This window comes from Trematomus bernacchii, unplaced genomic scaffold (genome assembly GCF_902827165.1).
Source record: "Trematomus bernacchii unplaced genomic scaffold, fTreBer1.1, whole genome shotgun sequence".
Lineage (NCBI taxonomy): Eukaryota > Metazoa > Chordata > Actinopteri > Perciformes > Nototheniidae > Trematomus > Trematomus bernacchii.
Genome location: NW_022987720.1, coordinates 9,660,367 through 9,683,380, shown reverse-complemented (window position 1 = coordinate 9,683,380; position 23,014 = coordinate 9,660,367). Strand labels below are relative to the sequence as shown.

The window sequence follows — 23,014 nt, the reverse complement described above, 5'->3', positions numbered from 1 at the left end:
TGTACATTTTATACAAAATGTTCTGATACTAGAACATCATAAAGTTACTTAAATAATAATAATATAATAAAGTACAATTTCAAACTCAAGGTTATACATCTTAGACCAAAAACAGAGAATCAAGAGATTATGGGAACAACCTTTAATTGCAAAAATAAATGACTGACCTTTAAATCAGACTTTTCAGAATAACGTTATTTTGATTGGATCCTTAAATATGTGACATTTGTAGATGCATATTTCCAAAACCATGAAATAAACGATTTCAAAGTATAGTACCTCATATCAGCACTTCTCCACTATTGCTCTTCATATAGTAACTTGCCTGCTTTTACTTTGAATGTCACAAAGAAAAACAAAATCCCAACTTGCACCAGTACATTTTAAGCAACCAAATCCCTTCCAGCGCTCCCTCTGCACTGCATGGCATTTGATTTATAGTTCTAAAAGTCAACCAATTTACACATTTGCCCACACACATACACACACACGCACCGAGAACGTGATTGGTGACTTGTGAGTGGATGCTGCAAGCTTGTGTTGCGCACTGATGCGTGAATGTACACCAACAAGCAAGCGCCTCGCCTCTTACAGACACTCTACTCTGTAATCTTTCTGCCTTTTTTTCCGCGCGTTATCGAGGGAAGCAGCACAAGACCAACGCATGGGGGGGGGAGAGATGCCGATTGATAATTAACTTAAGGTACCTGCATCTGTGGACGTGCGTTGCAGGGGTTAGAGGGTGACGATGGAGAGACGAGAGAGAGAGAGACGAGAGGCGAGAGCGACGAGAGACGAGATGACCGACGAGGATGAGGAGAGAGCAGTCGAGAAGAGCCCCCCCAGAGAGGTGGCGAGTAGACGAGAGAGTAGAGAGAGAGAGAGAGAGAGAGATGAGAGAGAGAGACGAGAGAGAGAGATGAGGAGAGAGAGGGAGAGAGAGAGAGAGAAGAGAGAGAGAGAGATGGAGGGAGGCGGGCCGGAGAGGAGAGAGAGGTCTTGCCTCTTGTCTTGCCGAGGCTCTTTGATTCAGTGGCAGTGGCTGAGACAACCCCGTTACCGGCCACCGTTCACCCGGTAAGTCGTCTTCATATTCTCCCTTTCTCTCTTTTTTATTTGAGTATTTCATGTGTTATCTCTTAAGAAATTAAATAGAAGTTAATGCTTCGTTTCCACACTGGAAGTCGGATAAAAGAAAGTTGATGCGTAAAATAAAGGCGAATGAGACGAAACAACGCTCCACGGCAGAATATGTGTAGTTCCTGTGCAAACCAGGAACCCTGACTGTGTCTATCACTTACTTAAACAACCTGTTTTATGTTTAAAGTCTAAATAAACTTGAAAATGATTTACTTTTTGACGCTGAAGCGCATCCAAAACGCCACATGGAAACTCGGGCGCTGTCCGAGGTGCTGGGTGTGCGTAGCTCTACAATGAGTCCAGTTTGTGGCAATTACGGATCCAAATTCGAATTTTTTTATAATGCCAGCTTGCTATAAAAGTTCCTCATGGATACTTTACCTATCATAAAGTCCTATTTGATCAACTAAATCCCTCTCTACATGCTTTTCTTCTCCACAGGGTAACTACGACCCTCGATACTCAAGCTCAACAGCTCATGGTGAAGATTTCTCAGAGGACATCGCGTCTTCATCGCGTCTCTGCAGCCCCTATTTGAAGAGGACATTTGGCAATAGCGAACTTTTATTTAAGAAAACAGATTTACACTGGATGGCAAAGTCAGAAGATGCTTTGTGTGTCTAAAGAGCGCAAATTCTACCACATCAAAGCATATAAGAGCGTCAGTGACAGCTTGGCACATTCAGGAGTACCTGCGATGAAGAAGCCCGCAAGAAGCTCCACGCGGTAAGAAGTGGAAGAGTGATACTGAGAGCAGACAGAAGTGCGTGGAGGCCAAAGAACAAACACCAGCGAGTCCTCAAATGATGGGGATAAAACACCTTCTGCTTCTTTTGATTTACTTAGACCCACTGAATGTCCTGTGCACCGCCACCAACAACAAAAGAAGCAAAACCCCGACAAATAGGAAGCCAAAGGTGAAGGACCTGAACGGCAGCACCACCGCGGTCCCGCTGGCCGCGGCCGTCCCGGGGAAGATCACCCAGGTCCAGGCTCCGACGGTGCAGCACGACACCTGCCTGGGGTACTACGACGTGAGCGGGCAGTTAGACAAAGAGTTCAGCTGCAACAACACCGACCACCGCTTCTGTTGCGGCAGCTGCTTCTTGCGCTTCTGCTGCGCGGACCGGGGGAAGCGGCTGGAGCAGAAAATCTGCACCAACATCAACACCCCGGACTGGATCAAAACCCAGCCCCCCTCCCCGGCGCCAACAGGTGATACCTACGACCCGGAGCTAGACCAGACCAACACCACGGTGTACATCACCTGCGGGGTCGTAGCGCTCATCATTGCGATTGGGATAACTGCTAAAGTTGCCTATGATAAAGCCACCAAGCCCCCTCAGGAAATGAACGTGCACAGGTAAGAATTTGCAATATTTATTGATTTTTGGAAAAAGCTGAGAAATACCTTATAACATGTCTATACAGAGCATGATGTCACAACATAAAGGTAATCAGTGTATAAATACTTGTAATGATTTTACAATAAAACGAGTTAAAATGCTATTATCTGAGAAAAATACTGTCACACAATACTGTATTTATATATATATATATATATATATATATATATATATATATTGTTTCGCACTCATTTGACCAGTGAGTTGATCCCATTTTTCTCTGAGTGTAAAAACAGTTCCCTGCAATAGCCATAAAGTAGAAATGCATCCTCAACTGCAGCCTAAATAACTTACAGCCTCAATGTCATGGGTTCATTGAAGCTCATGACCTTTAACACATACCATTACTCTGCTCCCCGGAGCCTACCCGTCAGAAATGTCAAGATTGTATGCCTTTCCATGATACACAACCCACTCTGTGTCAATCCCAGGAGGGAGAGCGGGGGGTATTCTGTGTCCGTTCAACCCTAGAGGGATAGAGTAAATGCCACTGAAAGCCATATGAGTGATCACATTCATCCTGATGGGAGTGGTCTCTTCAGTCTATATTTCTAAATCCTCAAGGCACCAGTAGTGGTCAGTGAATTGCTTGATAAGCGTTAAAGCAACATAAAAACCCATCCTGTAGCCATTTCAGGCACCAGCTGAACAAATTGCTACATAATGATGTAGAGAGCAGACTCCAGGCAACATATCTCCACCACCATCAGAACACAAAATGGTTTCTTAATGTTGGCAATTATATGCGTTATCTGCACTTGTGTCCTGAAACAAAACACCCGGGAGAGCCTTGTGAGTTAAGATTTGAGTGTGTCTCTATAGATTTATGCTGCAACTCCATTGCTTGCCAAAGAAACATCAAATCACTAAATGATGCTCTTCGAAGCTGTTGATAAGCTTCATGGAAGAATAAAGGATTTAATGACACTACAAATGATGCCAGGAGATTTCACGAGTTATTGCTGCATTCAGGCAGTTATTGTAAAACTTGGTATGAAATCCAAAGTAATTTCTTAAGAACTGTGTGGGCTTAGTTTGATTGACAGAAGGCTTACAATAAGCAAGCAACCGCCTAACTGTACATTTTTTGATCTAAATGGTGCAGAATCTGATCGTCGTGCGTTACTTTCCCATTTTAGCCACGCCCACTTCAAACCAGAGAAAAAAGCGCAAAAAAATATTTTCGAGACTTTAAAGGTGGATGAATATTGTCATTGAGCTATATCAAATGCTTGTCATTTTTTTAACTAAAAACATTTGCTAGTTTTAAGTTCCCAAATTTGAGTATGTTATGCTTTAAATGTATCTTTTACAATAGCTAAAATGTATTAGGTCGACCAAAGCCATTCAAAGATGGCCACCTTGGCTGTAGGACTCCGGGCAGCTTTCTTGTATCTTTTACAACAAATGCCAGTACCTTTTCTGGCATTGAGTTGTGTGTAATGTGTAGAAAAGCCTATGGCAAGGTTTGTGTTTGGTTTATACCATTATTTGTGTGGGCTTATACATTTTCAGGGTGGCTCAGTGGTCAGGATACATGTTTTCATCCTGTTGCCTTTGGTTTCTTCGTGCAGTTTAAAGACATGTACTGCTTCTCTATGCTGTACAACACTGGACCATAACTGCCCAGGCTGTCTTGTGTGTGATGCACGCTGGGATACGATCCACCCACACCAAAGCAGACATTGAAAATATTTAAAAAGTATAAATGGGTTTTAGATTTTGACTCCAATTGGCCACCCGCTGGTAAAGGACAAAATCACAGTCACTTAGTCACTGCCCTTATCAAAGAGTCACTTGAGTCACCTGCCATTAGCCAGACTGTATTCTGGGCCAGAGGAGGACGTCTTGCGTAGATTTAAGGATATAAAGATAATTGAGCATTGTTATGCCGCGGTCATTACATTTTGACACCTGCTGCTTTGAAAAAATGTCTAGAAGGATTACTCAGCTTTCTGAGAAACGAAATCACACGGTCCTGATGATAAGAAAGGAAAGCTGTCCACATTCTAACCCAACACAAAGGAGCTCCTTTAGTAAATCACACATAGATTAAATTCAAGCTCCAGTGATCGCTCTAAGTGTCTTTTCAGAAGTTGGCACAGTCAACTTTTAATATCCGTATGGACTCATGAGACTTTATAATACAGTATTTCATTTGAAACAACAAAAAAGAACAACAAAGCTCCTGATGCAGAACTTTTTCCAATTCTGCTCTGAAGAGATGGTGAAGTTTATGACTTCTTACTGAGCTACAATCCTTGCGGGGCATACTTTCAAGTGGATCTGCTTAATGCCCCCGCTTCACTATGAGAAGAAGCCATAAGGGTTTAGAGAGAGGTTGTTTAAATGAGAAGGCATGGCTTGCTGAGTGCTCAATAGTGTTTATTATTTTTCCTTTTTATGATTATTTTTATATCACCTACCGTTTGGCACATAGAGCTGTCGTAATGATTTCTGCTAGAATAGACCTCAGACTGCTCAGAGACATTCATGCTGATAGCCGTGACCAAGAAGACGTAGTGGAACATGGGATTTGCTTTCTATTTGGCAAGGGTCTGCTCCTAAAAGTGGTTGCTTCTCCATTGTAATTTAGACTCTTACCTCTGCGTCTGAGTGAGGACTGTGAGCAGAATACTGAGCTGTTGGCAGACCTTTGCGGTTTTGGTCTGTGACCTTCACCGAGAACAATAAATGCAGAGTGAGAGCTAAAGCCAGTGGTTTGAACAGGCTCTATTGATCACTCTCCACAGATGCAATTTATGTGGGCTAGGTAGTGTGAATAATGCTTTGTTCTCTGATTGCAGGACTGAAAAACTGAGTTAAAAGGCAAGACAACTGAATGAGCAAATGACTGAAAGTTCATTGCATAAGAGCAACAAAGCCCAAAGATTGTATTAGTAGATTATGCTTTAATACCCGCTGATTTAAGCTTACATTTGGTAGTACACCGGTATCACCAAAGGATAGATGTCAGAGCAAAATATGTTCAATGTCTTCCATTTCATTAAATAATCTTTCCACAAAGTAAAGATAGGTTTTATTTTTCTCATCTTTTGATTAGATTGAAGAATATGTTGGCCTTATCTTAAAAGGCTGGAAGTACATTTTTGTTGGTCAATAAACAGGACCAAGCCATGGTCCCAACTCAGACATGAGAAATAAACCCTAACAAACGTTTCATCAACATAGAATTCATTCATTCATTTCAAATTGCTTGGCACTGTCATGTAAGCGGATGCTAATCAAACAGGAGGAGTTAGTGAATTTGTTTGGGGACTATTTTCAGCGGCTAATTCATCCACATTGGGCGCTTTTGAAACATTTGAATTGGCCATTATTCTGTCAAAGATGGTATAATAACTTTGAAAATGTGTATTAGTGTTGACCCCAAAAATACAGTAGTGATCAGGATTATAAAGTTGTTTGTACTTATTTGGTTTCATTACTAGGCCAAATGTTACACTTTCTTTTTAAAACACATGTGGATAGTTGGTCCTGTTTCTGCAAACAACTGTAGCTCTCGCTGCACACGACGTAGCAGCCAACTGGGACGATGCTAAATCAGGTCGCCCCTGTCTGCGAAAAAGAAACGGCTAAAGTGTGCTCATCCTGGAAGGAAAATGCTATTTATATACTGCATATCTCCCAAAGTCACAGAGTTATGGAAAACTAGAATGTGTGGTTGCTTTAGGTTGACTTTGACACAGTTAAATTCTCCTTTCATTTCCTTTAAGAAAACTCAGAAACTCTATCACACAGGCCTTCAAAAGTTGGTATTGGGGTTGGTAAAATATTGCTTTTGCTGTATTTGCTGGCCCCAAAGAAGAGACACTGACTTGACTCCTAATAAATGTGCCCTGAGCGCGAGTCCGGCTCACATAATAGGACTCTCCTGTACCTTGTGTACCGCACTATTGAACATTTAACTCTCTTGTGACTCTGGTTATAATTAAGATTTCCTCTAAGCCTTTCTTCATTCCTCTATGATTCAAATTGGATCCGTAGCTAAATAAATTAGGAAGACCTTTAGGGGAACATGATGAAAAAAGTGTAAGGTAAATGGGAAAGGGAAACATTTCAGTGTTCAAAGATTTTTTTTAATTATAATTAAACATGTTATATTTGTTTGATTGCTTTCCAGAGCCCTGGCAGACATTCTGAGGCAACAAGGACCAGTTCCAATATCTCAGTATGAACACGAGAACATTGCAGCGATGGACGGGTCACCTAAAGACGAGACGCCGGTCAGAACCTCGAAGAATCACTACACACCTGTTCACGCCAAGGCACCGAACCACGGTAGGTGACACTGCTCAGGTCTTATACAGATGTTTTAAAGGCCAAGTGACCCGTCTTGTATGTGGCTTTTACTGTATTCCCATCCAACTTTCTTTTTTACGATAATAAAGCCCCCCTTCGCTTTGATTGACATCCATGGATATAGATGGACGGGCTGTGAATCTTAAGCTTTTCCTCTCAATCTTTTTTTAAAAGGAAACACATAAGGAAGTACTAGGAGAATTAAAGGCAAGGCTATGGCTACATTCTCATCTCCTATAAGCCTACTCAGCACTGGCTCAAAATTGAGATGTAAATGATCATCTTCTGCGAGAGACGCAAGCTTTTGTGCAGTGCTAATTCTGTCGTGCGACGATGTTCCTCTTATTTGATCCGGTCGGGCTCCAGATCCCTGCTCTAGGCATCAACTCGTTTGCTAAGTGCCCTAGTATGGTGTCCCAGATTCAACAGTGTTGTGTTTCACTCTTGTGTCACCCGGCCTGCCTCCACCCTCCTCTCCACCACCACCATGGAGGGAATGTGTCAGTGGAGAGCTACAGACTGTACTGAGCTGCAGGATGTGAGACACTTTCCTCACTTTTCTGCAGCCGTGTGACTTTTAAAACATTTGTAATCAAGCTGCCCAACCAAGTAGATCACCTAATTCTTGGTCAACGATCTGTTTTTTTTTTTAACATTGCCCAGGTTCAAAATGTCAAATGAGAAATGGGAGGAATTATTTTGAGATTTTGGGAAGTTTCTTTAGAAAGGAACAACCTCTTATAACCTCTTAACCTCTTATATACCTCTTGCAACCTCTTATATCCAACCGTTATTGATGGTGAATGTAGGCAATTTAAGCGATGTGTTTTTTAGTGCGCGCTGTATGCTCCGTGAAAGCTGTGCTCCGTTGCTCCTCCTGGTGGTAATGTATTGTTGTTATTGCACATTAGTTTTTGTAAGCCTGGACCATAATGCAAAGGATGAACTAACGTGATGGGGACCTCATAACATGTTGTATGACTTGTTGTTAAAGGCCCGTCTTTGAGACTGGTGGGTCCTCGAGATATAACATCGAAATGACTCTATTTTGAGAGCATATGCTATAATACTAGATCAAGTTACCACAAACTCGGGTTGTGGTGGGAGGCTTTGGGGGTGTCAATGAAGACCCACAGCTCATCGCTCCCCCCAACACATAAAAGAAGGACGATGTCAGCTTACTGCCCAAAGTGATTGGCAGCCAATTTAATGGAAAGACATTTGAAGAAACATATACGTAAATGTTCAGCAACCAAATGTAAATAGCCAATACCAAATAACATGTTACCAGTTTGCAATCACACCCCCTCCAAATCATCCACATATAAGCATGTAGAAAATACATTGTAATGAGCTGTAATGTGTCGCCTAGATTTTTAGTATTACATCTCTGAGAGCATATGGGGTTTCAGGAAAGGAACAGGCTATTTGATTCAAAGTGCATGGCCTTTTAGATTTGTGTAAACAGCGCTTTTGCCTGGTTCTCATTTCTGTGTAGTCATATTTGTAACTTCAGTGTAGAGCATAGTGCCTGGAGAATAAGCAAACATCGTCGCCCTGTGTGATTCACAAAGCCACACATCATTGTTTTGGATATAGCGCCCACAGAAAAGATGTCTTAATTGTCCAATCTTTGTCATGTCAGCCTGCTATTGTTTGCTGCATGCACAGTAGGATGTCACATTGCAGGGGTGAACGCTTTTGAACAGAGAACCCTTCAGAAAGGAAGGGATGGAGGCACTACAGGGAGGACGTGAGTCAGATTTTGTGACCAATTCCTGACTGTGATGTTCATTTAATAATGGAAATGACAGTTTCTTTCAGTGGGGAAATGGTTAAAGCTATTCACATTTAAAAGACAATTTATGGGTATTAAATAACCGTTGTTTTGGCTTCTCTTAGTAGATGTCAGTGTTACTACTAAAATGTTCTTACATTTTGTCAATCTTTCACTTTGAATGCCCATTCAGTTTAAACTCTGTTTTAAAACTACGGTTGGAATCAAGGTAAGGTTAAGGTTAGGGGTGAGCAGTAGTGGAACACGTTCAGAAGGATTCAGATTCTTTACTTGAGTAAAAGTACTAATACCACATTGTAAACATACTCAATTTCCAGCTAATTACTGCATCGAGAATGGTACTTAAGTAAAAGTATTAAGTATGATTAGGATAATGTACTTAGGAGTAAAAGTACTCATTGCAGACAAAACTAAAATAATATTTAAATATTTGAAAACAAAAGCAGCAAATCTTCACATTTAAGAAGCTGGAAACTTGAAATACTTTTCAACCAAAAATTGCTCCAATTCATTTTCTGTTAACCCACTCATGGTGTTAATGTCTTATATATAATGGTGGATGGTTTAATCAAATCATACCAAATAATCATATTTTAAAAGTGTACCCTTAGTATTGTGTGTTAAAATCTGGATTAATAAAGATACTACTAAATAAATATAGTTGTTTTGCATAAAGTATTCTTAAATGAAAATACTTTGGTAAAGTACAAGTACCTTAAATGTGTACTTAAGTACAGTACTTGAGTGAATGTACTTTCTTCAACTGGTGGTAAGTGAAGAATGATGACAACATGTCCTATAGTCAAAGCAGAAGACTAACCCCCAGCCCTTAGCCATTTTCAGAACAGGGAGTTACAATATGCAGATGATGTCACTTTTTTTCAAAGTAAGTACATTTTAAAAGCAGAATAGATGAATAGCACAATTTAGACGTTTTTGTTAAACAGCTTCTACTTTATTATGCAGTACCACTATTTTTGTTTTTTTGTTTTCAGCAACATAAATGATGCACAGCTGGCCACAAAAAAAAAAAGTATGGCATTTTGTAATTGAAGGCTCAAGGTTAATTTACCGTCAGTATTTTCTTTGCCCTCAAGGTTTTCATTAAATAGAAAGGTTTGGTAATAAAGGGATTAAATATATATTTAATAAATGTGTTTCCAATCAATATTTCATGTTTAAATCCTTTTGTGAAAGGTGCAGTTCACCTCGCTGGGTGGCCTTTATGAAGGGAGCCGGCGGCTACATTGATTCCATGGTTTGAAAACATCTCTTGGGTCACACCAACAGATCCGATTTAATAGAAGAAACATGATAGATTTGAATAGATTTTGAAACATAGCAGCATAAAGCAAAATAAAATATATTGGTTCTGTCACAAGCTCACTTAATTGATGGTGTCCTATACAGTTTGTACCCTTTTTATTACTGAAAACTGAAGTGCTCCAGATTTAGCCAAAATGCTATTTTGTATCTGTAGTCCCTGGACAGTTCTCTAGTCACCCTAAAAACAAATTATTTAAAATAACAAGTCAATACATTGATTATAAACCTGCAACATAGAGGTTCACACAACTGTAAAAAAAGAGTCTCACTCTTGAAGGGGAGAGAGAAACTCCCTCTTCAATGGAATGATGGGATGTTAGATTTGGTATCCTATTGACATGCACAGAAACCTATATAACACATAACAGGGAAGGGCAAACCCCCACAAGCTTAAAAGGGCCTCTGTATGTTTAATACACGAACACTTTCACATAAACTCCTTCCCTGCATGACTTTTGAGCAGATTTATCTCTTAACTGTTTACTTTCCCTAATGGCCAATTAGAATATTACTTCATAAATGTAACTTTTATTTAGAGATTTGCGTTTTTATCTCCCTTCGCCCTTCATGTGTGATGAAAAACTTTAATAGCGTGGTTATGCTCTATAAGAAAATGTGGGATATTCTTTCATTTTGAAGTGTGGATAATGCGATTTGGAGGAACATTTGCAGAGATAATAAGGGGGCAATAGGTTTAGGTACGGCGATGTAGGATCCATTTATATCACAATCAGTGTCTGCAGCTTCCTGCTCTCAGCTCCACGCTACTGTCCTTGGAGTATGCAGGGGTTATGTATCATCTGTATTTCACACCGGGAGACATCATACATACTGTATAAGCCCTATACTGCATCATGTACATAGATACTGCCCTGTACCGTTCTTCTCATGTTTCTTTAGTAGGTCCCGCATTAGCCGAGCCGAGTTCATAGTCATCCTTTGGGTTTGATAAAAAGGAACAAATGAGCTGTGGGGCTCAGGCCTGAGTGCCACACTGGGATGTGATGAAGACCATCTCTAATGGTCCCAGGTGTTTCTTCTCATTATGATAATTTGAAATGCAGTTCAATATCGGCTTCCCAAGGCCCACAGGTCTGAGTGATGTTATTGACTTTGAAGTGGTTCCTTTGAGAAAGAGGCATTTAACTGTTCGCTAGTTAATGTAGAGAGGGGAAAACGGAGAGAACGAGAGGAGAGGTTTGAAAGAGCAACTTTTCTTTGTTGCTGTTATCACCGACACTACATTCCTTCATTTCTTCGTAACACTTGTCCGTGATTGACAGGACAATTGAACGTTTTAGGGGTGCTAGCAGGCACCTTGTCTCCCTGCTTTGTGTTCAGACCGCACTCTCAATTACCGCACTGGTTCAGAGTGGAGTTAGCAGTGATGTGGTACAAATTGCATTACGGAGTGGTCTTTTAACACAGGGGAAATCCAAAATGGTGTAGCGGCATCCTGAAAGACTTTGGGTTTAATCCTTTCTAAAACAAAGTGTATCCAACCACAATTATCTTGCCTTTGAGGAGACAAAAGCGCTGCTATTTTATTTTTCAATTATGTTTAATACTTTGCTTTCTGTGAGGAGAAGAGTGTTTGATAAAATGAGTATATGAAAACCCTAAAACCTGCAGATTGCATCTCTTGCATCTCTTGCATCCTTAAGTGATAAATATTGACAAGAAGATCCCACAGGAGAGTCGCTGTGGTGCCATTTCAGCCCTGTTTAGTATTCTCCTCGTCGATGGCTGCTCCTTTACATCATGGCAGATATGACCAGAGAATTGAGTACAGATTCTTGTCAGTGCTGAGGCTCAGTCATTCAAGAATATACATTTGTGACATTTCTTTGTGAATTCCTTGTGACGAAACGATCATGAGGATTTGCTCATGTTGCTGAAGTGAATCCATCTTTACATTGAGTTTAAAGGGCCCATGTCATGGCCATTTCCACTGATCATAATTCCATTGTGGAGGTCTACTAGAATAGATTTATATTGTGCATTTTTCCAAACTCACATTGGTTTCTCATACAGCATCTCTGTAAACTACGTGTATTCACTGAATTTCACTCTCTGCCTTTAACGGCTCGTTGTAGCTCCAATAGCTCCAGCCCCCACCCTCCCTGTGAGCACAGTGTGCTCTGATTGGTCGGGACGTTGTGAATCGCGCTGAGCTCCGTGGAGGTGTTGTTTCCTTGTTAGCGATACACAGCGAAACACAGCCAAACTCATCCTGAGCACACACAAAGTCACAGCCGAAGTAAAAACAATAAGTGTGGCTTGATATTGAGTAAGAAAAAGGTTGATAAACGCTGTGAGAATGGGTCTGCAGAGAGAATTTTGACGCGATCCCAACTGTCTGTTATCAGCCTGCATCCAGGGAGGAGAAATCAGCAGAGCTGCCTGTGTGTGAGGAAGTCCGTGGATTGGTCAATTTGGACCAATCAGCGGGGGCTTAGCGTAACGGCTCCGCGGACGTAGCGTAACGGCTCCACGGATTGGTCCATTTGGTTCCGGGTACCGCATGACCGTATTGCGTCATAGCTCTGGGCGTGGCTACTGGGTATCCAGACGTCACGATGCCCAGGAAGAACATGAGAAATCTCCAACGAGGCGTTTTGGGGAGGTCTTTTCTGTGTTAGAGTTTTACTCCCTACAGGTTGTACTTTGAGGGTTTTTGACTCTGCAGACCGTTTACATGCATAAAAACCTTCATAACACACAAGGGGACGGGTAATAACCGGAAAAGCATGACATGGGACCTTTAACAATGCGTTGCGTGGTGTTTTTTACAAATTCTGTGTGACCACTTCATATTTTCTGTTAGAAAATATCTTTAATGATACAAAGAAACTTGGGGCTCTCCAGGACTTTGTTCAATCAAATAGCCTTTATGTTTTGGCCATCGGTTTTAATGACCTCAGTTTGCCTCTAACAGGGTTAACCCTTACATATGAATGTATTGAAAGAGAACTGGATACAGCGTCGGAGACCGGTCCCCATTCATTCCAAGGAGAGTTAGTCAGTGGTGCGTGAAGCCAAAATGGCCTGACTCTCGAGAACTAAAATACCCGGGTCATCCCTTGATCTTCTGGCAATTGTCTTAAGTGGTTAATTCACCTAAAAACATGTATGCACTGATTTATAAGCATCTGTTCCCCAATGTAAGTCAATGTTAAAAAGTATTTTTCGGCCCAATTGACTGACATGGAAGTTCTTGTACCACTGTTTTAGCTTCAACGCGCAGCACTCTTCATCTTACTGGCTTGAATGTTAGCCATCTGCTTGCCAGATATGGTTCACTAACTATCCGATATTATAAACGTGTCACCAAGTCTCAAACACCAGTCATATCCCAAGGACACGGATGGTTTTCTCTGTCCTCGCCTCTATGAGAAGGGTCTATCAACATACTGTATACCCTCTATGCCATCTTGCTGAAATATTCATTTTCCGCTTTTGCTCTGTCTCACCAGGACACTATGGAAAAGAAAATCTACGCAGCGGAGGCCAAGACATGCACAACTTCATCTCCTCTGGGTTTGTGACACTGGGACGTGGCCACTTGAAAGGTAATAGCTATAAACTCTCTGTGCAGCTCATCAGTTTCATGCTCTGTATTGGAACTATATTACACTGCATGGTCCCTATCGTATAAAGATACATTAAAATTCCAAGCCCATCCTCAACCTCATCCTCCTCACTTCACAGTGTCCTGAAAACCAAGTTCAGAATAACAATCATTTAACTCACAAAGCCACTGTGTCATGCTGTCGTTCTCCCTCTGCCAAATGGATGTAGTAAAAAAAAAAACAATAACGTGACTGTGACTTTTGTTTCAGCTCAGTGGAAGTTGTACATAACAATACATAATGGCTTGAAGTGACATCTTGCAAAGTCCACACGCACACATTTATTATCTGTGATTAAATCCACACTTCCAATGACAAAGTAACACTTCCGCCAGTGTGAACGCAGCATGGCATGGTAGTAGTTCTCTCCGCTCTTGTCTTCCTTTGGACTTTTAATGAATCCGAAGCGGCGTTGGGGTGAGAACGAGCTGTAAACAAGAGGCCTGTTGTTGTGTTTTTACAGCGCAGCACTCCATAGACGAATCGGGGCAGATGTCCTGGCAGGGCGATATGGACATCCCCCTCTCCTACGGTAAGATCCACTTTCTGACCAAGAAAAAGACTCGCAACCTGCTTTCTGCTCGCACCTGATAAGAAAAAGTCACACACACCCACACACACACAGTCGAGTGCCCTTGGCCGGTTATCCCAGCGCAGTCATTGGGTTCAGACTGTAAGAGTTGTAATATTACTTTATTTTCTGTTGGTGGTTTTATGAGCAAAACGTATTTTTACTGGTGGAGTTTGACAGCAGGTTTCAATGAAAACAATGGCCATACAGTCATATAGATAATGTATGGCTTTTATGGACAGGTCATAAACAGTTTTACAGTTCTGACGTGTGCGCAAGGTAAGTGAAAGTTTGATTTAAACGCTCAACTTGAAAGATTCTGCTGTGTTTGAGAGCCACCATCCCAATATGTATTAGTTTATGGTAGTGTATTTAGCAGAAATCGTAAATCACAGTATGAGTTTTAGATATTGAGGTTTTCATTAGGCTGAACAGAATATTTTACATACATTTGAGTTCATGTTTCACAATATTTACACTTATCAGCTTAAATGGTTGACAAAAGAGCAATTCATTTTTTCAAAAACTGAAATTATTAGGACATGTTTTTCTAAAAAATATTAATTAATCCAACTTCCCTCAGGACTATTTATTGTTTTTGAATTGTATTTTTTCCGTCAGGTTTGTGTAGCTTTTCTGAGTTCTATACTGTTATGATAAGTTTGTTGCCCGCATGTTACAGTTGCTGACATACATATCCAGAGAATGCTTCGCCCCAAAAGGGTTGTTGGAAGAAGTGTATTTTATTAAACTGATGACAGCTTTATTTTACAGTATCAGGATCTGTGGCAACACTCATTGTAAGTGGAAGTTTTGCAGGGGAAAAGGGGTTTGCCATAAAATACTTGATGTCGTAAAGAAAAAGGCGTACACACATTTTATCCATTTTGCTTTAACTATAAACAATCTCTTCCAGCACATATAACTTGTAGTTAACATACGTGACTTTAACTGACCAAACAGTTCCCACACGGCTACGTTACATTTCGTATTTGTCAACTTTGTTGCAATGCTTTAACCTCCTAAAGCATAAATGCAGCATATATTTTCACCTCACAACAGCAAAGAGGTGTTGTCTCCATTGAGTTGAAAACACTTCTTGGTTAAAACCTTGGTTATATTTAGGTGAAATTACAATATATAAGATACATACATCCAACAGCATGCTTGCTAGTATTTCCAAATGTTTTGGAAAGTCTATTACCAGTTAAATAATGTGTGCTGCAGCACTTCTTCTCACCCTCTGATTGGTTAACTGACCGGCTCTGTTGTGATTGGTCAACCGCTTAGAGATGTCCCGCCCCTTAGCCTATCACGTACAATGTGTTGTAGCGCTAGCCAATATAAGCGTGATTGTCTATGTTACGGAAGTAAACAAAGGAGTCAAATGGAAGTGTTTCAGGCAGGGGGGGAGTGTGTTGGAGAGAAACTCACTCTGGATGGAACTTTGGGATTTTAGCCTTTGCAAGACAAGGCTAGTTTATTTATATAGCACCTTTCAACAAAAGGCAATTCAACGTGCTTTACAAAAATACATTAAGAGCATTAAGAAATAGTGCAGCAGAAACGTATCATAAAATGGCATTTTGAAACACTCATTTAAAAGCAAAGATAATAAAACATGAATAACACAGGTACATGAATACAAGTTACAGTGCCGTTTAAGATATGAATAGTTATTTGATTAAATCAAATGCAGTGGCAAAAAGGAAAGTCTTTAGCCTGGATTTAAAAGTAGTAAGAGTTGCAGGTTTCTGGGAGTTTGTTCCAGATATTTGGAGCATAATAACTGAATGCTGCTTCTCCATGTTTAGTTCTGACTCTGGGGACAGAAAGCAGACCAGTCCCTGAAGACCTGAGAGTTATGGATGGTTAATAATTTAGCAGTAGGTCAGAAATGTATGTTGCTTTATAAACCGGCAGCAGTATTTTGAAATCAACTCTTTGACAGACAGGAAGCCAGTGTAAAGACTGTGAACTGGAGTGACTGCAGATCATTTACATGCACCAAAACCTGTATAACACATAACAGGAAAGGAAACCCCCCCCCAAATCCTAATAAGGCCTCTTTAAATGGCTCTGATGAGGCATATCTGAAAACACCTATCTTTACTAAAAATACCCGCTTTCCGTCTGGTGATGAATCGACTGACGTTCACTGATGGTGACATGTTAAAATGACTCAACCCGGAAGCATAATTACTGCACACTTAAAAGGCATGACTGAAACATCTGTGTTTTTTGTATTCCTCTTAAAACTGGAAAAGCTCCATTTGGAAGGAAACGAGTAAAAAGATAAAATGACCAACAAGTTTGAAAAGGTACATCCTCTTTCATCAATACATATATTTTCACTTGGCAATCGATACAATTAGATTTTCTCTTTTCATTTTGTACGGACTACATGGGTGTTTAAACAGCGTTTAACTAATATTAAAATAGGGCGCTTGAGGCAGCGACCCTCCCCCGACTGAACCCCGCCCCCGACCCTCTCCCTGCACCTATAGGTGACCCACTTTAACGGCCTGAAGGTGGTAGCTGTCACCTCGAAACGGAGGTGCTGTCAGCCTCTGCCATACGTGTCTAAGTTAAACAGCTGGCTGTTGGCGGGCCGTCTCTGCCCCCCCCCCGCCGCACACGCCTCCTGTTAAGGTGACACAGACTGACAGATGTTCACCATGTCGGCTCCAGAGCTCCGTATAGACGCCTCATATCTCATTCCTGGATGAGATTACAGCTACAGCTCACATATCTGGGGGCATCCCCTGCCCCCTCCCCCCCCAGAGGTGGGCAATGGTTAACTGCAAGGCAATATTTGAGAAAATGTGTTCAACCTGTTTTCCCATTGACCATGCAACTGTTGACCTCCCGAGTCAAAACTGAAGAGGACAGACAGAAGGTTAAGTACTATTTTTCGGACTCTGCTTTTTTATTTGAATGAAATATTGAAACCTTCATTTCATTTGGACTTTTCTTAATTGTGTTTCCTCCTTTACTCCCTCGTACTTGTTAACTTATTTATTTATTTATGTTCTTATACATCTTCTATCGTATGCCTTTTTTTCTTGCTTGTCTTAGTTTTTTCTTTGCTTCATTCCTTTCTTTGCTGTCTCGTATCCGTTCCTTTAGTTCATCTTTCTTCTTTGCTTTGTTTCTTGCCTTTATTATGTCCATTATTTATTTCCTTTATTCCCTCTCTTCACCTCCTCCTCTCCTTTGTTTCTTTCCTTTGTATCATCCCTTTGCTTCTTCCTCTCCTTTCTGTCTTTCCTATGTTTCCTTTCTGTGCTTCATCCTTTCCTTCCTTTGTTTCGTCCCTTTGCTTCTTCCTCTTATTCACATGTGCTTCCTACTCTTCCTCTTTCCTCCCTCCCCCCTTGATCCTCTTTATTTCCTTTTTCCAATTGCTTTGTAGCCTCTTCCTCTTTATTGTTTGCTTGTCCCCCCCCCCTCACAGCCTTGCATTATTTCTTTCCTTCCCTCTTTTTACCCTCCCTTCTTTTTTGCTTCTTACATACTTTCCTGATTGTGTCTATTCACTCGTCCTCTTTTCTTCCTCTCTTCTACCTCTTATTCATCCTTTATCCCTACCGTCCCTCATGCCCCCTTCTTCCTTCTTTCCTCATAGTCTTTGCTTTCTTTTCTTCTTTGTCTGCCCGGAAACAAAGAGCAAAACCAGACAACACTCTTGATAATCAGCCCTTTCATTCGGTTCAGGAACCCCTTTTACTGCTATTTGTCTATTTCATATTTGAATTCATGACTTGATTTAGTAAAAAGGGTATTTTCATATTGCAGTCCATGTACTTACATTAAAAGCTTTGTGTAGCACCCTGCTCTGGCGGCTCTTATTTGCATTTCAAAGGTTGGACGCTTTACATAAACAAAACATTTGCAATAATTCCTTGAAAATCCACTGTTTCCTTAGACAAAGCACGTCTGAGCGTGAACCCCAAACCCAACTGTGCGTGTTACATTTAATTGTTTGCGTGGGAGCGTCGTAGTGAAATGAACAGTACAAACAGTGCACATTTGAATGTACGTCAGAGCTAACAAGCTGCTTAAGAAAGCTCCAAGTAATGTCATTAATATTCATGCATCCCTGATATAACATGGCACTCGGAGCCTTTTGTGGAGCCACACACACAAGTCTACCTGCTGGGGTGTGTGTGAGGCCACTGGCAAGGATTTATGTCTGATATCAGTGAGTGTGGGGGGAGAATGGGGTGTTCACTGCCTGTCCGTGTCTATTCCCAGTGATGGATTGTCTGTAGTGATGCAGCCATTTAACTGCTGCGGACCTTGGTGGGTGTGTTCTGATGGAAGTGGCTGTCTCACAGGGGATGTTCAAACAAAATGAGATTCCTAAACCTGGATGAGAAACTGTACATCGATCAAAAGTGGTTGAGATACTTTATGTTCAGGGTTGCCCGGTGGGAAAGTGCCAGAGGTGTCAAATGTTTTTCCTTTTTGGCTTGTTTACCTTTATTGGATAGACTGGAATGGGGACGAAAGACGGGGGTGACAAGTGGCAAGGGCCAAGAGTTCATGAAGGAACATATTCCTCAGATTATGATTATTTCGGGGCCATTTTTGTACCATTTGAACAGCCTGTCCTCCTCCAAAAAACGACCAAATAGGTAGATTGTTCAGCAGCGTATTACCACCTATAGTCACGTTTTAAAGTTTAGCACCTCTAGTGGTCGTGTAAGAAACAACAATTTGCGGCATTTCTTCCAGTTTGACCAAAGGTCTTCTAATCAGGGCTCTATAAATAGAGAACTACGGCAGATGTGTAATATTTAATGCAGCCGAACCGTGTATTACAATGCCGTTATGTGATGACTTTCAAAGAGAAAAGCAAGCACACTCGGAATAAAGTATTATTTTCTTTTTTTTTTAAATGTTTTCGGATTTCACATCGCATAAACACCATATCCCAACGTGCATTGCGGCTAAAACATCCAATCACCGAGCTTCAACGATAGCTGAGGATTATGGGTAGTTTGATGTTTTAGCCTATCAAAACCTTTGAAAAAAGAAATGTGTCTCTCAGAATCGAAAGGGATATTTGGAATATGTTGGAACCTATGGGAAAAACACAAAAGCAGTGTACACAATTTAAACCAATTAATGTTGTGTAATTAACAAGGATAAACTGATGTGTTTTAGTGGATGAGTACTGCAGATATAGCTTTAAAATCATTTGACAGTGAGGGGAATACGGTTTTATTAAGAAAACTTTGAGACTGGAAATACTGTTTTCACCCCGTGAGGGTTGACGCTAACTTTACATGGACGCTGCCGCATATACACGTTCTCCTGGCGAGACCTCAAATAATAATATCTATCAAACTATAGATCCTACACATCCACTGGACGTGGATTCTAAAAGTACAATATACACTTCTCGCTAGAAATCGAATCAAAAAGCATTTTAATGGCCAAACTATCCTACAATTTAGGATTTTCCAGAGAGGGTTATTTGTGAATATACGACCCTCCGTAGCGTTTGCAGTCAACGGGAGCACTAGAGGTCGAAAACTTTAATACGTGATTATAGGTCGTAATAAGGGCTTGAACAATCGACCTATTTGGTCGTAATAAGGGCTTGAACAATCGACCTATTTGGTCGTATGAGTTGGAGGACTTGTTGCATTTGAACTATTTGGAGCCCCAAAATGATTGTATTTGAAAGAAAATCCTAGTAAAAACCGCGAAAAACTTTAAAACAGTGTTTCTTTGTTATTTTGTTTCTTTTTAAAGCCGACTATTAATGAATTACAAAACAGAACAGGGATGCCTCTTTATTTTCTGCATGAATTCAGTTAAGGCCATAATCTACAATTACTGAATAAATTGGTTTACTGGTGCATTCAAAGCTGTCTGAGCGTCGAGCGGCTGGAGAGAGAAGGACAGCCGTGGTAGTGAGTCATTTTCATTTAAATCACAGCATACAACAAGCATGACTGACTGGAACAGGTCGCATGAGAAGAGATGCTTGAATACAACATAATCCAGAAATGATTTTAAATGAGATTGTAAGAATGAATGAATTACGGTTTATGGCTGCCCTACAGAGGGCAAGATTATCGCACAAATACATGTTCATCGTAATATGTCAGCATTTATGTTGGAAATAAATGTCTGTCTTTGGCAAAAAAGGAAGAAGTATTATTTTACCCACGTCCAAGATGATTCCCTAACCTTTACCAAGAGGTATTCATTGTTAAAACAGAATTAAATCCTTACCCTTGCCTACTGTATAGGTAGAAGATCCTTAAAACACCCATATTGATTATTTTTTAAAGCAATATATTGACAAGAAAGAGTGAAAATAGCACATCGCCCCTGCCAAGGTGACATTCTCCAGGAGCCTTTTTTAGTCTTATTAGACAAGGCTCAGAGATAGGACAATACATTTGCTTAATTTGGAGAAAACCAGCTTAAATTGTCGATCCTTAAGATGTCCGTCTAGTTGTGATGAAAAACCGTAACACAGCATTTTTCCGGAATGACACCACTGGCCTACACTTATGCTAGGAAATGTATAAATATTGCAATACTTTCATCAATGCGCCATATGCTCGATCACCATTGTGTTACCTCATTCAGCGATAGATAATGACTTAATAGAGATTAACTTCAATTCAAATCATCGAGATTGCCACTTTAACTTTAATGGACTTGTATAAGCTCACACTGATCTGCACCTCAGGTTAATTTAGGTGAAGTCAATTTGATTTCAATAGCCCAAAAGTCTGTTTCAATTGGTGTGTTTGTGTACTTCTTAAAAGTAAAACCCAAAAATGCACAAAGAAGAGAAAAACTAATCTTACCATTGACATATTTATTTGATTCTGAAAGGTATTCGATTGGTGCTAGTAAGAAAACAAGTTGAGAAAACACTAGACAGATAATTCTTTCCTTTTAATAGCAAGCACTCCCGGAAAATGTCCGAGGTTAAACGCTCCCGTGGTGTGCTCTGAGCGAACATCTCCCAGAAATGTTGTGTACCAACATTCCCCTCGTCCTCCAGGCCTTCTTCATCTCTCTCCTTGCCTTCTCCGCCTGTGGCATCCACTGATGTGCATCCTGCTTAATTACTTTTTCATGAGTTGCTCCCTGTTTTTTGTCCCGAGGGAATTGCTTTCCAGCCCTCATCCCAATCCACTTAAGGTGACCTTGTCTTATTGGGACGCACTGCTGCAGTGCTCCCAACCCCCTGCCCCCCGCTGTAATCCCTGCAGGCCTACAGAGTGTCTGTGCATGGTCGTGTAGCTGAGTGCAAATAGAGGGGAGTTAAAACGTGCCAAGTAGGTATCACTTGCCCAGTTTGCCTCCATTACCGAGTCCTTATGTGCCTCCATCTTTAAGGCTGCTGTCAGTGGCTCTGAACATGAGCAGCGGCAACTTGAAGCGAGAATCATAGATCAATAAATCATGTAATGTGACATCAGCACCACACTGCACACTCATGTTTACCAACCTGACTGCAATGTTTTATATTGATTTAAAGAGATCGAAAGGTGGTGAGTCAGTCTTTTTCTGGATCAAGTGCTCGCTCATGCTGCTGCTTAAAATCCCCTCTAAAGTTTCAGCATATCACGGTGTGCGGAGCGTAGACTATGAAATATGGTCGTCCTTGACGGTACCCATGCGACGGAAGGTATGCAGACTTTCAGCTGTCCTGATATCAATGGGGAGCTAGTTCACTATTTTTGGAGCCAGGATAGCAAATGGTGTGTTTAGGCTGAAAAAGAAAAAGCGAATTTTCCCAGCTTTCTGCTGTTTCTTTGGATTTCTCAAACTGAAGTTGTTATTTTCCTTGTGTTTTATATTGATGCGGGGGACTTTGGCTCAGCAGTGGGTTCTCCACTTAATTCTCGGGTTGGAGGTTGGCTCCCCAGGCTCAAATGCTATTTAAGTCCATTAATACCTGTGGGGTTTGGGCTTTTTAATGCTTGATTGAATGCTTTGGAGCGACCTCCAAACAGAGTGGGATGAACTGGACTGTAACTAAAGCAAATAATCAAACCACCTACACCTTTTTTCATATCGGTGCATCAACCCACTAATTCTGTATTTTACAAGAGTAAAATCAATTGTTTCACTGGATAATAAACTAAAAGTGAAGCCTTAACTAAATGTATAAACCACAGTTCACCTGACAGCTGACCACATCCATGCAGCACAACCTCCAATAGCAAAGAATAGGGCAACAATGGGGTATGGCTTTATATTCTGAGACGATGAAACAGACTCAACAGTCAAGGCATCAGACAGTGAAACAGCAGTGAAAGCTTTACCCCCTCAGCTTCACCACCGAGCTGTGAACTCTTCATCCAGACACACACCCAAATCTAGTCAAGCCGGGCATTTTGACCAAACTCTCTATCAGATGTGACTACAGAAGAAGTTTTTCTTTTCAAAAAGAGTGAAAAGCAAGCAGGAATGACTTGAAGAACTTTTTCACTGAGATTGAAGGAACAGATGACGACAAGGTTAAATGAACCACTTATTTTATTTGTGCCACTGCACAAAAAATTATGTATATTTATTCCAAGCACTAATTGGTGTATTTGCATAACGGTTTTTGGGCAACTGTGAAATTACATTTTCATAGGAAATCCACTTATTAAAGAAGAACACATTAAAAATATTTGTCTCTGAGCAAAAGATAGCGTCTTTACCATGCACACTGCCAAAATATTGCCCGAAACAGCTCGAACAGCAAATCTCCTCGGAACACCTTATGAATAAATGCATACATTTGCTACATTTAAGTGGATTTAAGGGAAATAAAATAAGCGACAAA

At 40.8% G+C, this 23,014-nt stretch overlaps 1 protein-coding gene across 1 annotated transcript in view; it reads left to right on the top strand.

Annotated features, from left to right (window-relative positions):
• Positions 1-1,031: 1,031 nt before the first annotated feature.
• The window catches only part of LOC117493171 (protein shisa-6), a 75,400-nt gene continuing 53,417 nt past the window's right edge, over positions 1,032-23,014 (top strand). Inside the window, exons 1-5 of the mRNA XM_034143600.1 lie at positions 1,032-1,077; positions 1,582-2,503; positions 6,691-6,848; positions 13,470-13,565; positions 14,089-14,157. Of these exons, the coding sequence (XP_033999491.1) occupies positions 1,944-2,503; positions 6,691-6,848; positions 13,470-13,565; positions 14,089-14,157 (883 nt within the window). The 5' untranslated portion in view covers positions 1,032-1,077; positions 1,582-1,943. The remainder of the gene's footprint in view (positions 1,078-1,581; positions 2,504-6,690; positions 6,849-13,469; positions 13,566-14,088; positions 14,158-23,014) is intronic.